The 16274-nt window shown below is 39.2% G+C and overlaps 1 protein-coding gene across 4 annotated transcripts in view; it reads right to left on the bottom strand.

Moving 5' to 3' along the window:
- Positions 1-16274, bottom strand: part of FRY (FRY microtubule binding protein) — a 429644-nt gene that overhangs the window by 182796 nt on the left and 230574 nt on the right. For all 4 annotated transcript variants that reach the window (XM_060288251.1, XM_060288249.1, XM_030882555.3 and 1 more), the window contains one exon: positions 890-943. In XM_060288251.1, coding sequence (XP_060144234.1) covers positions 890-943 — 54 coding nt within the window. The remainder of the gene's footprint in view (positions 1-889; positions 944-16274) is intronic.

The raw sequence follows: 16274 nt of genomic DNA, 5'->3' as shown, positions 1-16274 counted from the left end.
CGTACTCTCTGTGTGTTCTCCATAAGACAATACAAAAATCCCACTGTGTTAGATCAGGCCATGGTGCATCCCGTGGGGCTTTGCCTCTGCTACTGGCACCAAATGAGGTTTATAAAGAAGAACATGCTGTCCTCTTTGTCATTAAATGCAGACGTTTAGGAAACACCACAAACACATTTCCGACCTCCTCTGATGTCCTGTTATCCATCATTCTAAACACACCTAAAGCCCTCCTGAAGTGACTCAACCAGGATTGATAGGATTCTAGTTTCCTATGTTTATTACCTGCTGTTTAGAGTTGGAAGTCCTTTTACTAGTCCTGATCTATTTTCAAAGGACCTTCTTTGTATTTATTCTGTCTTAAACTGTTTTCTTCATGTATCACTTTATTAGAATCTAAGTTGCTATGCTGTTTTATAATTATTGCTTAGGTGGTCTCTCTCTCTCACAGGATTGCTAAAATTGGTCCTAGATTTTATATCACCAGAGCCTATTGCTGTGTCAAGCATATAGCTGGCATTCAACAAAACGTCGGTTAAAATATAAGAAAGCTCTAGGGCAGAGATCTGATCGTCATATGATACCATTTATTCAGAAGACTCTCAATAAGGTTTTGAATGGAAATTCCTTTATCTTTTCTGGTAACCAAAGACTGGTGACCTCCTCATCTTAAATTTCAACACTTCAGTTCTTTCCAATTCAAACCAACAGACATTTACTAAACATCTACTACAAGCTGTCACTGTCAAAGCTGCAGGACACAGTTCCTAAGATCACACTCCTGTATCCTCTTTGACGAAGTTCATCAATACACCATAGTAAGCATTCAGCCCTTGCCTCTGTACATCTTCAAACAAATAAAAAGCAGTATATAACATATATTACATACTTGATCAAACTGGGGGTCTTCTCCACGTTGTAGAGATTTTGTCAATGGCTTTTCCTAGAAAGAAACACAGGCAAGGAAAATTACTAGAGGCTTTTAAATATTACAAAAGAAATGTCATTATTATTAAAATTGTTCTCATCTATTTCTCCCTTTATGGGATGAAGAGACACCAGTTTTCAAATATGTGAGAACTCTTCCTTACTATTCAAACCTTAAAGTATAGTGTTTGATCATCACCACCAGGATTTTTACTATTCATCTTTACACATTTGACCAAGACATTCAAATCTGATGCTATAAGTGATCCTGTGTTTTCAAAGGAAACCACATAATAAAACCTAGGGAATTTGTTTGAAATTTCATTACCTATCTTGGGACTTGACAGATAATAAAAAGTTGAAAGTGATACACTATTCCAAGTCCTAAGATTTAGAAACAAAATAAGGTATAATTATTAGTCTGAAGGATGGACAACCTACAATTACACACTTACTAGGTGTAATTGGTGATTTCTAAGCATGATATTTTGGCCTGCAAAACATCCAAATCTCTGCAAAAATCATCTGGGAAGTGACAAAGGTCTACAGAAATAAATTTTCCTAACGATTATTTCTTCGTTTACATTAGGAAGCCTTAACTGACTCTTCAGGAGGGCATTTTGTAACTATTTAGCCTTACCTGTACCTTTCTCTTTTTTTGGAAGTTAATATTGACCCAAATTTGACTTAGGATTAGAAACCACGCAAAAAGTTACACATCAAAAAATAGTGTTTTCAACCTGCGCAGAAGGGGAGAGGAAGCACGTCCAGAGGAGGGCCTCTGGAGAGTGGAGTTCTGGAGTTTGGAGCCGTGTGGCTGACAGGGTCTTGGTGATCTGTCTGGATATCAGGCCGAGTTCAGGACATTGGTCCACCAGAGACCTCCTGGCACCATGTAACATCAAACGGTGAAAGCTCTCCCAGAGATCTCCATCTCAACGCTAAGACCCAGCTCCACTCAACGACCAGCAAGCTACAGTGCCAGACACCCCATGCCAAATAATTAGCAAGACAGGAACACAACCACACCCATTAGCAGAGAGGCTGCCTAAAACCATAGTAAGTTCACAGACACCCCAAAACATACCAGCAGACGCCATCCTGACCACCACGAAGACAAGTTTCAGCCTCATCCACCAGAACGCAGACACCAGTCCCCTCCACCAGGAAGCCTACACAACCCACTGAACCAACCTTAGCCACTGGGGACAGACACCAAAAACAACGGGAACTACAAACCTGCAGCCTGCAAAACGGAGACCCCAAATGCAGTAAGTTAAGCAAAATGAGAAGACAGAGAAACACACAGCAGATGAAGGAGCAAGGGAAAAACCTACCAGACCAAACAAGTGAAGAGGAAATAGGCAGTCTACATGAAAAAGAATTCAGAGTAATGATAGTAAAGATGATCCAAAATCTTGGAAATAGAATGGAGAAAATGCAAGAAATGTGTAACAAGGACCTAGAAGAACTAAAGAGCAAACAAACAATGATGAACAACACAATAAATGAAATTAAAAATTCTCTAGAAGGAATCAATAGCAGAATAACTGAGGCAGAAGAACAGATAAGGGACCTGGAAGATAAAACAGTGGAAATAACTACTGCAGAGCAGAATAAAGAAAAAAGAATGAAAAGAATTGAGGACAGTCTCAGAGACTTCTGGGACAACATTAAACGCACCAACATTCGAATTATAGGGGTGCCAGAAGAAGAGAAAAAGAAAGGGACGGAGAAAATATTTGAAGAGATTATAGTTGAAAACTTCCCTAATATGAGATTACTACAAGCAATTTTCCCTAATATGGGAAAGGACATAGTCTATCAGTCCAGGAAGCGCAGAGAGTCCTATACAGGAAAAAACCAAGGAGAAACACGCCAAGGCACATATTAATCAAACTATCAAAAATTAGATTCAAAGAAAAAATATTAAAAGCAGCAAGGGAAAAACAGCAAATAACATACAAGGGAATCCCCATAAGGTTAAGAGCCAATGTTTCAGCAGAAACTCTGCAAGCCAGAACGGAGTGGCAGGACATATTTAAAGTGATGAAAGGGAAAAACCTACAACCAAGATTACTCTACCCAGCAAGGATCTCATTCAGATTCGACAGAGAAATTAAAACCTTTACAAACAACCAAAAGCTAAGAGAATTCAGCACCACCAAACCAGCTTTACAACAAATGCTAAAGGAACTTCTCTAGGAAGGAAACACAACAGAAGGAAAAGACCTACAATAACAAACCCCCAAAATTAAGACAACAGTAATAGGAACATACATACTGATAATTACCTTAAATGTAAATGGATTAAATGCCCCAACCAAAAGACACAGACTGGCTGAATGGATACAAAAACTAGACCCATGTATATGCTGTCTACAAGAGACCCACTTCAGACCTAGGGACACATACAGACTGAAAGTGAGGGGATGGAAAAAGATATTCCATGCAAATGGAAACCAAAAGAAAGCTGGAGTAGCAATTCTCATATCAGACAAAATAGGCTTTAAAATAAAGACTATTACAAGAGACAAAGAAGGACACTACATAATGATCACAGGATCAATCCAAGAAGAAGATATAACAACTGTAAATACTTATGCACCCAACATAAAAGCACCTCAATACATAAGGAAAATGCTAACAGCCATAAAAGGGGAAATCAACAGTAACACAATCATAGTAGGGGGCTTTAACACCCTACTTTCACCAATGGACAGATCATCCAAAATTAAAATAAATAAGGAAACACAAGCTTTAAATGACACGTTAAACAAGATGGACTTAATTGATATTTATAGGACATTTACAGGACATTCCAGCCAAAAACAAAAGAATACACTTTCTTCTCAAGTGCTCATGGGAACATTCTCCAGGACAGATCATATCATGGGTCACAAATCAAGCCTTGGTAAATTTAAGAAAACTGAAGTCATATCAAGTATCTTTTCTGACCACAGTGCTATGAGATTAGATATCAATTATAGGAAAAAATCTGCAAAAAATACAAACACATGGAGGCTAAACAATATGCTACTAAGTAACCAAGTGATCACTGAAGAAATCAAAGAGGAAATCAAAAAATACCTAGAAACAAATGGCAATGAAACACAGCAACCCAAAACCTATGGGATACAGCCAAAGCAGTTCTAAGAAGGAAGTTTAAAGCAATACAATCCTACCTCAAGAAACAAGAAACAACTCAAATAAACAACCTAACCTTACACCTAAAGCAATTAGAGAAAGAACAAAAAAAACCCCAACGTTAGCAGAAGGAAAGAAATTATAAAGATCAGATCAGAAATATATGAAAAAGACATGAAGGAAAGGATAGCAAAGATCAATAAAATTAAAAGCTGGTTCTTTGAGAACATAAACAAAACTGATAAACCATTAGCCAGACTCATCAAGAAAAAAAGGGAGAAGACTCAAATCAATAGAATTAGAAATGAAAAAAGGAGACATAACAACTGACACTGCAGAAATACAAAGGATCATGAGAGATTACTACAAGCAATTATATGCCAATAAAATGGACAACCTGGAAGAAATGGACAAATTCTTAGAAAAGCACAACCTTCCAAGACTGAACCAGGGAGAAATAGAAAATATAAACAGATCAATCACAAGCACTGAAATTGAAACTGTGATTAAAAACCTTCCAACAAACAAAAGCCCAGGACCAGACAGCTTCATAGGTGAATTCTATCAAACACAGACAGAAGAGCTAACACCTATCCTTCTCAAACTCTTCCAAAATACAGCAGAGGGAGGAACACTCCCAAACTCATTCTGTGAAGGCACCATTGCCCCCACACCAAAACCAGACAAAGATGTCACAAAGAAAGAAAACTACAGGCCAATATCACTGATGAACACAGATGCAAAAATCCTCAACAAAATACTAGCAAACAGAATCTAACAGCACACTAAAAGGATCATACACCATGATCAAGTGGGGTTTATCCCAAGAATGCAAGGATTCTTTGGTATAGGCAAATCAGTCAATGTGATAAACCATATTAACAAGTTGAAGGAGAAAAATTATATGATCATCTCAATAGACGCAGAAAAGGCTTCTGACAAAATTCAACTCATTTATGAAAAAAACCCTACAGAAAATGGGCACAGAGGGAACTTACCTCAACATAATAAAGGCCATATATGACAAACCCACAGCCAACATCGTTCTCAATGGTGAAAACTGAAAGCATTTCCACTAAGATCAGGAACAAGACAAGGTTGCCCACTCTCACCACTATTATTCCACATAGTTTTGGAGGTTTTAGCCACAGCAATCAGAGAAGAAAAAGAAATAAAAGGAATCCAAATCAGAAAAGAAGAGGTAAAACTGTCACTGTTTGTAGACGAGATGATACTATACATAGAGAATCCTAAAGATGATACCAGAAAACTACTAGAGCTAATCAGTGAATTTGGAAAGTAGCAGGATACAAAATTAATGCACAGAAATCTCTTGCATTCCTATACACTAATGATGAAAAATCTAAAAGAGAAATTAAGGAAACACTCCCATTTACCACTGCAACAAAAAGAATAAAATACCTAGGAATAAACCTACCTAAGAAGACAAAAGACTTGTATGCAGAAAACTATGACACTCATGAAAGAAATTAAAAATGGTACAAACAGATGGAGAGATATACCATGTTCTTGGATTGGAAGAATAAACATTGTGAAAATGACTATACTACCTAAAGCAATCTACAGATTCAGTGCAATCCCTATCAAACTACCAATGGCATTTTTCACAGAACTACAACACAAAAGTTCACAATTTGTATGGGAACACAAAAGACCCTGATAAGCTAAAGCAATCTTGAGAAAGAAAAATGGAGCTGGAGAATTCAGGCTCCCAGACTTCAGACTATATTACAAAGCTACAGTAATCAAGACAGTATGGTACTGGCACAAAAACAAAAATATAGATCAATGGATCAGGATAGAAAGCACAGAGATAGACTCATGCACATATGGTCAACTTATCTTTGATAAAGGAGGCAAGCATATACAATGGAGAAAAGACAGCCTCTTCAATAAGTGGTGCTGGGAAAACTGGACAGCTACATGTAAAAGAATGAAATTAGAACACTCCCTAACACCATACACAAAAATAAACTCAAAATCAGTTAAAGACCGAAGTGTAAGGCCAGACACTATAAAAATCTTAGAGGAAAACGTAAGCAGAACACTATGATATAAATCAAAGCAAGATCCTTTTTGACCCACCTCCTAGAGAAATGGAAATAAAAACAAAAATAAACAAATGGGACCTAGTGAAAGTTAAAAGCTTTTGCACAGCAAAGGAAACCATAAACAAGACAAAAAGACAACCCTCAGAATGGGAGAAAATATTTGCAAATGAAGCAACTGACAAAGGATTAATCTCCAAAATATACAGGCAGCTCAGGCAGCTCAATATCAAAAAAACAAACAACCCAATCCTAAAATGGGCAGAAGACCTAAACAGACATTTATCCAAAGAAGATATAGAGATTGCCAACAAACACATGAAAGGATGCTCAACATCACTAATCATTAGAGAAATGCAAGTCAAAACTACAAATGAGGTATCACCTCACAGCAGTCAGAATGGCCATCATCAAAAAATCTACAAACAATAAATGCTGGAGAGAGTGTGGAGAAAAGGGAACCCTCTTGCACTGTTGGTGGGAATGTAAATTGATACAGCCACTATGGAGAACAGGATGGAGGTTCCTTAAAAAACTAAAAAATAGAACTAACATGCAACCCAGCAATCCCACTACTGGGCATATACCCTGAGAAAACCATAATTCAAAAAGAGACACGTACCACAATGTTCACTGCAGCACTATTTACAATAGCCAGGTCATGGAAGCAACCTAAGTGTCCACTGACAGATGAATGGGTAAAGAAGATGTGGCACATATGTACAACGGAATATTACTCAGCCATAAAAAGAAACGAAATTGAGTTATTTGTAGTGAGGTGGATGGACCTAGAGATTGTCATACAGAGTGAAGTAAATCAGAAAGAGAAAAACAAATAGCATGTGCTAACACATATATATGGAATCTAAAAGAAAAAAAAAGTTTCTGAAGAACCTAGGGGCAGGACAGGAATAAAGATGCAGACGTAGAGAATGGACTTGAGGACACGAGGAGGGGAAAGGTTAAGCTGGGACGAAGTGAGAGAGTGGCATGGACATATATACACTATCTAACGTAAAACAGATAGTTAGTGGGAAGCAGCCACATAGCACAGGGAGATCATTTGGTGCTTTGTGACCACCTAGAGGGGTGGGATAGGGAGGGTGAGAGGGAGACGCAAGAGGGAGGGGATATGGGGATAAATGTATATGTATAGCTGATTCACTTTGTTATAAAGCAGAAACTAACACACCACTGTAAAGCAATTATACTCCAATAAAGACGTTAAAAAAAAATAGTGTTTTACTTTAGCTAATGATGATGTCCCAGAAAGATTCCATTTACATTTTGCTGATCGCAAAGACCCTTTCCCTGCCTCAGTTCTCCATTCCTCTCCACTGAAAAGGTGACATATACCCTAAGGTGGATGCGATCCCCACCCCACCCCACAGAGTCTCTGTTCTTGAAGAGATCGGCTCAGTCTGGGTATCTAAAGCTTTACCAGGAACCATATGAATTAACTGCTCTGTCTCATTTGCAAAATACACAGCTTCAAAATGCATATTCACCTAAAATAAAAAGAATGCTGCCTTCTCAAGGGCTAATAAACATTGCCCCTTCGAAGTATATTATACTTTTCCTTTTATAGCACTTACCAAGGGTGATGAGCTGACTGACACCCTCAGTAGGCTACAAGCTGCAGAAATGCAGTGCCCTCTATTTTTCCCGAGCACCTAGAGTTACAGGGCAGGGCTCTGATTGGTAACGGTTAAACATTTGCCAAATTAATCAAAGCTGTAGGCTAATGACGTCCAGTTTCTTCAACTATGAGATCCTCTTATTGGCACGTGTGTGTTTTGCTATAAGTTAAAGGAATTTTTTAATATACTTTTTCATTGTGGCAAAATACATATGATGCAAGATTTACCGTTTTTACGATTTTTATGTGTACAATTCTGCGACACTAAGTGCATTTACAATGTTGTCTAACCTTCGCCACTCTGTTATAAGGACCCATTTTAATGTCAAAAATTTTCAAGGAATTCTTAACCATCAAGCATAGACTGATACCCCAAACATACACGATAGTAATTCTATCTTGTTGTTTAAAACCATACATAATGACAGAGCTAAAACTATGATTTCAATGATACTTTTAAATGCTTTTGTACTATAACAGCAACAATACTTATTTTATATACATTAGGAAAGTGGGCCTACATCTACATGGGAAACTATAATGTATTCAGTCAAATGCTAATGGCTGGGACTTCCCTGGAGGTCCAGTGGTTAAGACTCTGTGCTCCCAATGCAGGGGGCATGGGTTTGATCCCTGATCAGGGAACTAAGATCCCACATGCTGCATGGTGTGGCCTTAAAAAAAAAAAAAAAACCTAAATGGCTGAGACACATGTGGATCTGTAGACCCCTGCAATTACTCAGCAGTCCTTACCTTGGGAATCTGCCATCGTTTCATCCTAAAAGATGAGATCCTATCACAGTGGGGGATGGAAGGTGACTCTGTCCACCCACATCCTGGAACGTCCTATGCCTAAAAGTCATTTTTCCCCACTACTATCTGGGTGGGAATGGTGATAAACATGATATTTTATGCTCACATATTTGCATACATATGAAGGAAATAGCCTATGGCAAGTCTCACTGTGTCTAGCAAGCAAAGTTAATATGGTAAGTTGTTGCTATACTCAAAAGTCAAGTCCATTAGCCAAGTACTTGAATTCCATGTCCCAGTAAAACAACATACTTTTACACTAAGTTCTCCTGAACGGTTCTTACACAAATATGCTGTCTTAATCATATTCTTTGAAGACTTAGTTTAAATGTCACTTCCAAGATTAAGCCATTCCCCACTATTCCCAGGCAGAGTCATCTGTTCCTTGTCACACGGCACTTTGCATCTCTTCCTGTCAGCATTTCCACTGTGTTGTAGCTTGTCTGCCTCCCTACACTCCTAGTACAGAGTTGAAACTTATTATTAGGGTTTATTAAATGAATATATCCCTGTGCATTTGGAAAGGTAGCTTTGGGCACAGAGAATCAAGTTCACATTTTAACATTCCCAAGATTAGCTGCACATCAGCATAGATTTTATCAGTGTCAAGAGGTTAAAAACTAGACCTGGGGAAGACAGTATCGTGCTGGCTAAAAAGTAAAGAGAAAAGGGAGAAGGAAGGAAGAAAGGGAGGGAAGGAGGGGAGAATGGAAAAGAGGAGAGAAGCAAACTTGCTGAAGCTCAGGAGAGAGCCATCTGAAAGCAAGGCAGAGCAATCAGGCTCACGCCCCCTTGAGAAAAGACATCTGCAGAGGCCTGGTTCTGCTTGAGGTTCTCCTGCAGGAGATCAGCGCACGGAATCTAAGGTCTGCAAGAATCCAAGGTCTGCACATTCAAGACATCATGGGTCTATGGGTCTCAAAGAGCATTAAATAAGTAGTAAAATGAAATTAACACAGAGTAAACAATGGATACTTAAAGAACAAGTAGAAACAGACTATGACAGAGGAGGCTCAAAATAATGGTCTCACTTGTCCAATAAGAACAGTGTGCGTTGTATAGTTTTAAAATTTGTCTTTGTTCTGTATTTTAGTACAGATTTACTTATTTACTAGAGGTTCACTAATTGAATGATACGTTTGTTTTTCAAAAATCATTCTAATAAAACAAAACTTTGGGGTCATGGATCCCCCCGAATTCTTAGTGGTCCAAAGCTAGAAGACCTCAGCCTGTGACTCGACCTTGCCCAGAAGCCCCGGCTCACTGGGTGACAGTGAACAGAAGAGATGGGCAAACCAAAAACATCGTGAGACTTGGCATTGAACATCAGGGGTTGCTAACAGCCCAAAGAGAACAAAATAGACATTAAGCCCCTCCTGATGGAAGCAAACACTATGAAATAGTTTTGATAAAAACAAACAGAAAAAAAAAAAAAAACCCTGTAACTAACCAAGCCTTTAGATATAATTTCCAATTTTCAGGAAATACAAGAGTTAGGAAAGAGTAAGAGGAATATGTTACACTACGCCACAGGGATGCGATCAGCAAGACTCAGCGACTGAAGGAAACTGAAGTAAAAGATATTTTTTCAATAAAAAGTTGCAAAGAGTAAAGAAAAAAGAAATGGAGGTGGAGCCTATTGATTTTTGTTTTAAAGGCTATTGCACTATGTGGATCTGATCTGGGGCTGGATTCAAATAATCTGTTAAGAGAAAGTATGACCTTCATGAAACCATTGGTGATTTGAACACATTAGATATTTGATGACGTTACGGGATTATTTTAATTTTTTAGGTGTGATAATGGTCTTCGTTTCAAAAAGAATGTTTATCTTTTGGAGATACATGCTGAAATACTTAGAGATTAAATGATATGGTTTCTAGCATTTGCTTCAAATACTACTGGGGAGAGGAGCTGGGAGTGTAACAAATTGGCCATGAGTCGATAACTGCTTTTGATGGTCACTGTGTTCATTACACAGTCTTCCCACTTTACTACATGTTTGAAATTCTCCATAAACAAAAAAACAAACAAAAACTAAAAACAGGGGAAATGATGTATCACTTGTGTCACCATGAAAAAAAATTTTTATAATGTCTCAATTTCCAAGATGGCATAAGTCACTTAAAACTGATTTCTATAGTACTTACACAACTCTTTATCTTTTCCTGCTGGAGCTGCAGGAGGAACCCAACCCCACCCCATTTCTTCATATTTCCTGGCAGGATCTGGGTGGCGAGCAACTCGCCTGCTGTGTGAGGAGCAAGCTGCCCTTCTCAGTCTGCACTGTGCGCTTTTCTTCGAGTTTGCTTCCCCTGAATCAAAGAGCACTGCTGTCCCAACCCATCCAACAGGAATTTTCTCCTGTCACGAAGAAACCTGTAGGGGTTTCAAGCATTTCCATAGGAAAAGAGCAAGGTCCCTGTTTGTGCTTCTCAAACCTTGGGACGTTCCAACCTCTCCCTCCCTTAAGAAAATACAAACTCTAAAAGCTCTTTGTGCCCATACCTACCTAAAAAGGCCTTTGACTCCTACCTCAATTTTCGAACAATTTCAGTGCATACTAGCTACATTTTCACTTTATAATTGTTTCGCACTGGGTTTCTCTGTAATCTGTAAGAGAAAAGATGGCCACAGCACAGCAGGACATGGCAGTGAGACAAGTCTAGAGAGACTCTTCTGTATCAAAAGGTGTTTTATTTGGGGAATACAAGGGGCTTATTTAATAAATCACTTTCTACCTCTGAAGTTTGAGTGGCCTAAAAAATTCCACAATGTGCCCCACACAGGTAGGACTTCACTAATCTCAAACGACCCCAGTATTACTGTCCTCAGAGATATTTCAATAAACATGTCACCCAGCAATGTCACTAGAGTTAACATGAGCTTATTCAATTTGTTAACTATGTCACCAGCCTTGCTTATGAGATACTATTTTAACATCTTTTAATTATTATATAACAGTTCAGTGCATGGACTTTGGAACCTGAGAGAGTTGACTTTGCCTCCTAGGTCCCTTATTGGATCTTACTTAACCTCTCTAAGCTTCAGTTAACTTTTAGGTAACATAAGGATACACAATGCCAACCTATCTCATAGAACCGAAAGATGAATGACACAGAGTACTCAATAATTGAGAGTCACTACTACTATTAAAATTCCTTTTAATACCATTATTATTGGGACTAGAAAGATTAAGATGTGTAACCTCTTTCATAATGTTCAGGAGCTGAAACTAAGTTCCACTTCTTTTCCTGGGGCAACGCATACTCCCACTAACGTTAATTAAAGCTTTAATTTTACCTTCCTGGAAGCTTCCAAGTGTAACTAGAAAGCTGTATCACAGAAAGTAGGAAAGAAACATAAAGGGTAATTGTCCCTCTCTCTTAAAAGAAAATCTAACATGACTACAGTGACTTTAATTCTTAATATGTAATTTAGAGGAAACCTTTTAATTTAATGGTGGGATGCTATAAAAGCAACCAAGTTTAAAAAAGAAAAAAACACCAAACTTCTCAAGTCTTGAAACTAGTGTTTTTGATTATAAGAACTTGTTTATGCATCACTGACTTAGGATTTTGATACCATCAGCAGTGAAATTTTATAATACACATGTCTGTTCTGAGTAGTCAACAAAATATTTTCAGATCTGAACTTCTGCAGCTGACTGGGATCCCTCTTCACCAGAACACAGGGAGGATGTGTAGTGTGCTGCACCCTTCAGAGCAGCCGTGGGCTTAACTGTTGAGATGCCACTAAGGCATTTCATCCAGAACAATCGGCACACGGCGGCAGGCACCTTCCTCAGGCTGAACCAAAGAAAAATGAGGTTCAAAATATCTTCATGTCTGACACATATTTTTTTCCTTCAGATCTTATTTGTGCTAACTGTGATTCAACCTTGGAAACAGATCTAAGGAAGAAGCCTGAGAAGTCACAGTTCTGAATACTGGCCATTTCTCCCCAAAAGTCTCTCCCTACATGACGAGGGGCAATCAGGGACCTGGGGGTTGGAATCATCTTGAAGATACACTCCGGGTCATTTTGTTTGCCTGCAGGGATCACTGAACTTCTGGCGGAAGACTCAGCCTCCTCGATGGTGCCTCAGTTTGTCCACAGGTAAAAATGAGCATCACTTCACACCGACCTGGCTAGGTTTCTAATAAGAATTCATGAGCACTAGTTAAAACCATTGGAGAGGGCTTCCCTGGTGGTGCAGTGGTTGAGAGTCCGCCTGCCGATGCAGGGGACACGGGTTCGTGCCCCGGTCCGGGAGGATCCCACATGCCGTGGAGCGGCTGGGCCCGTAAGCCATGGCCGCTGAGACTGCGCTCCGCAACGGGAGAGGCCACAACAGTGAGAGGCCCACGTACCACAACAAAAAAAAAAAAAAGAAAAGAAAACCATTGGAGATCTATGGAAGAAGGGGGCTAATAGAAACGGATGACACTGTGTTTCCCTTTTATTCTCTTCAGTTACAAACGGATTTCTTTAAACAAGACAATAGATGCTGATTCTTACCCAGAATATTGGGGGAAAATCCCCAGATCAAGAGAATGATGGAGAGTATCTCAGGTCAGTTCAGGTATTAGCAAGTAAGATGCTGACTGTTACCCTGTGATATGAAATGAGAAGGCACGTTCAAATCTGGAGGAATATTTTGGCGCTTTTTCTAAGAACTAAACACTCTTGAGAGAACCTGTCCTATTTGCAGCTGGCTTTGCACATTTCAGAGAAGCCAATTGTCTGCCAAATCTAACAGTCCCAAGGACAAATCTATTATTTGAACATTGGAGGGGAAACTTCAATTAAATTTGGCTACAAAGTTAACCTTCATTTTAACTGAACAAAAGAGCATCTCCCACAGGCATTTTTGTAAAAACTACAGCAGCTACGGAGAAATGCAAGATGCCACCTTCACTCATCTGTTTCTGTCTTTGTTGGTATTTTGGATTTTTTTGTCCCAGTATATACACCAGTTGTGCACATTATGTCCACTGAGTGGACATTTACACGTGGATGGATCTTTCCCTGCCTCCTCTGGGACTCTGCATGGTCTCCCAGCTCCCCACTCCCCAGATGCCAGCCTCCCCTATGCTCCTGGCTCTTTTTCTCAGCCATCAACATGCTTAGAGCTTTTCATCTTAGCATCTGCCTTCACCACACTTCCACCTCTGCCTACCGTTTTCTTTCCACCCCCTTCTCATCCTTAGCTCGTCAATGAGCAGTCTACACTTCCTGTCTTCCCTTCCTCCCCTACTTCTCATCCTTAGTTCGCCAATGAGTGGTCTACACTTCCTGTCTTCCCTTCCTCCCCTACTCCTTTTTCAACCACCTGCAATCTGACTTTTCTGTCACCACTAAAAATAGTCCCCCGAGAAGCCCCAGTGAATTTCCAAACAATAAATCTGGTGGACGTCTTTCAGTACTTTTCTTTCTGGTCTTTCAGCTGCAATGAAACACTATTGATGATTCCCTTCTTTCCACTTGACTCATGCCATCCCCCACGTTTTCTCCTCCTACTTCTTTAGACATCCCTTTTCTGTGTCCTTCATAGGCTGGTCTTTCTCCTCAAATGTTTACATTCCCCAGGGATGTTCTTGGGGACTTGAAATCAATCATGTTCTGATTTATCTTCTGGCACCACTAACACACAGACACTCACACTCTTCTCAGACCCAACCAAACCACCTCTCATCAAAAAATCATACTTGTCCCTTAAGGTTCATTCACTCCACCGCACTTTCCCTGGTCACTCCTACAAGAAGTGACAGAGATTTCACTCTCGGTTGCTCTTCTGGTATTCTCTAGTTCTTGAGTACCTAACCAAATTCATCCTGGTTACTCACATACACATCCTTTCCCGAGTAGATTAGAGCTTGGACTTTGGAGTCAATCAAATCAGGATTTGAATCAGGACATTAACGCTAACTCCACCACCTTTGGTAAGGTTTTATTAAATCTCCCAGGTTCAGCATCTCCGACTAAAAATGAAGGGGGCCACGAGTGTAGTGGTTAAGAGCAAGGATCCAGGAGATGGGTGGTCTACACTGAGTACCAGCCCCACCACTTACTAACTGTGTGACTTTTGACAAGTTTTTTCCTTGTATGTGAAGTGGGGTATAAGAGTACATATCTCATGATGTTAATGTGAAAAATTAGGTGAGTTGATGTTATTCAAGTATTAAGAACGGTGCCTGGCACTCAGTAGGCACTAGAGAAACATGAACTATTATTATTACCTATCTGCTAGGGTTAATGTGAAAATTAGTATGTCTGAAACATGACAGGTAAGCCAAACAATGGCAGTTATTCTTATAAAAATCTGTCTTATTCCTCTTTGTATAATGCATAGCCTCAAGTACAGTCACACTTGGAAGTTACTATAGAAAGTACTATCTATCTACCTACCTACCTACCTATCTATAAGCTACTATCAAAAGTAACTTAAATATATGTATAACTGAGTCACTTTGCCAGACAGAAGAAATGAACACAATATTGTAAATCAGCTATACTTCCATAAAACTTAAAAACATACCCTGTAAAATATACATTGTTATAATTATTAGCATGATCTATGGAAATCAAGACTTGTGCTGGCTACTCAAAGACATAGAAAATAAACTTATGGTTACCAAAAGGGGAAAGGGGTGGGGAGGGATAATAGGAGTTTGGGATTAGCAGATACAAACTACTATATATATAAGAGATAGACAACAAGGACCTACTGTATAGCACAGGGAACTGTATTCAATACCTTATAATAACCTATAATGGAAAAGAATCTGAAGAAGAATAGGAAAAAAAAAGACTTGTACTGGTTAAAACTGTACTCAAAACACTGTTTTTTGACCCAAAGGCCATTCAAAGGTAACTGAAGAAACACATTGTGGTATATACATTAAATGGAATTCTACTCAGCAATAACGATGAATGTATTACTGATAAATAATAAACGGAAGCGCCTTAAATACATTATGGTGAATGAAACAAACTAGAGCTTCCATTTATACAAAATTCTAGAAAATGGGAATTAATCTATATATAGATCAACAGTTGCCTGAGGCCCTGGGTGGTGGTCTGGGCTGTCTGCACAGGGGCACAGGAAACTCCCGGGGATGACGGAAATGTTCTGTATCTGGACTGAGGTGATGCTGACACCAGCGTACGAATTTATCAAAATTCATCAAATCATAGATTTTAAACCCCTGTAGCTTATTGTATTGTATGCTTTAAGCATATTGATTAAAGTAAAAATTTTCACTGAATGTATGGGAAGAAGAATCCCTAATCTGTCTGAAAGGCATTTCATTTTCTTGGACACCAAAGGGAGGAGGGGAGGCAATCCTGATAGTAACGACCTACTTTTAGCAGTGGGAACCACTGTCTCGTTCCCACTGTCCATCCTGAGCATAAGCATGGTAGTTTTTGCCTTTGAGAAGTTCACAATTTATTATGCTAACCACTGGGAATCCCAGAAAACCTTGGGAAGTGGGTACGCATGAAGCCACAGAGCTGACACTTATGGGGTAAGACATTGATCCCAATGTGCTGGCTGTAAATCTCTGGAATTAGAACATTCTGACTGACCAATCTGGTACATACGGGGCATTATTTAGATGGAAAGGAATGTAACACACACTCTACAAGCCTTTCCAGCCAAGTGCCTCTCAGGG

Source organism: Globicephala melas, chromosome 18 (genome assembly GCF_963455315.2).
Source record: "Globicephala melas chromosome 18, mGloMel1.2, whole genome shotgun sequence".
Lineage (NCBI taxonomy): Eukaryota > Metazoa > Chordata > Mammalia > Artiodactyla > Delphinidae > Globicephala > Globicephala melas.
The sequence above is the reverse complement of the archived record's forward strand: the minus strand, read 5'-3'. Positions and strand labels throughout refer to the sequence as shown.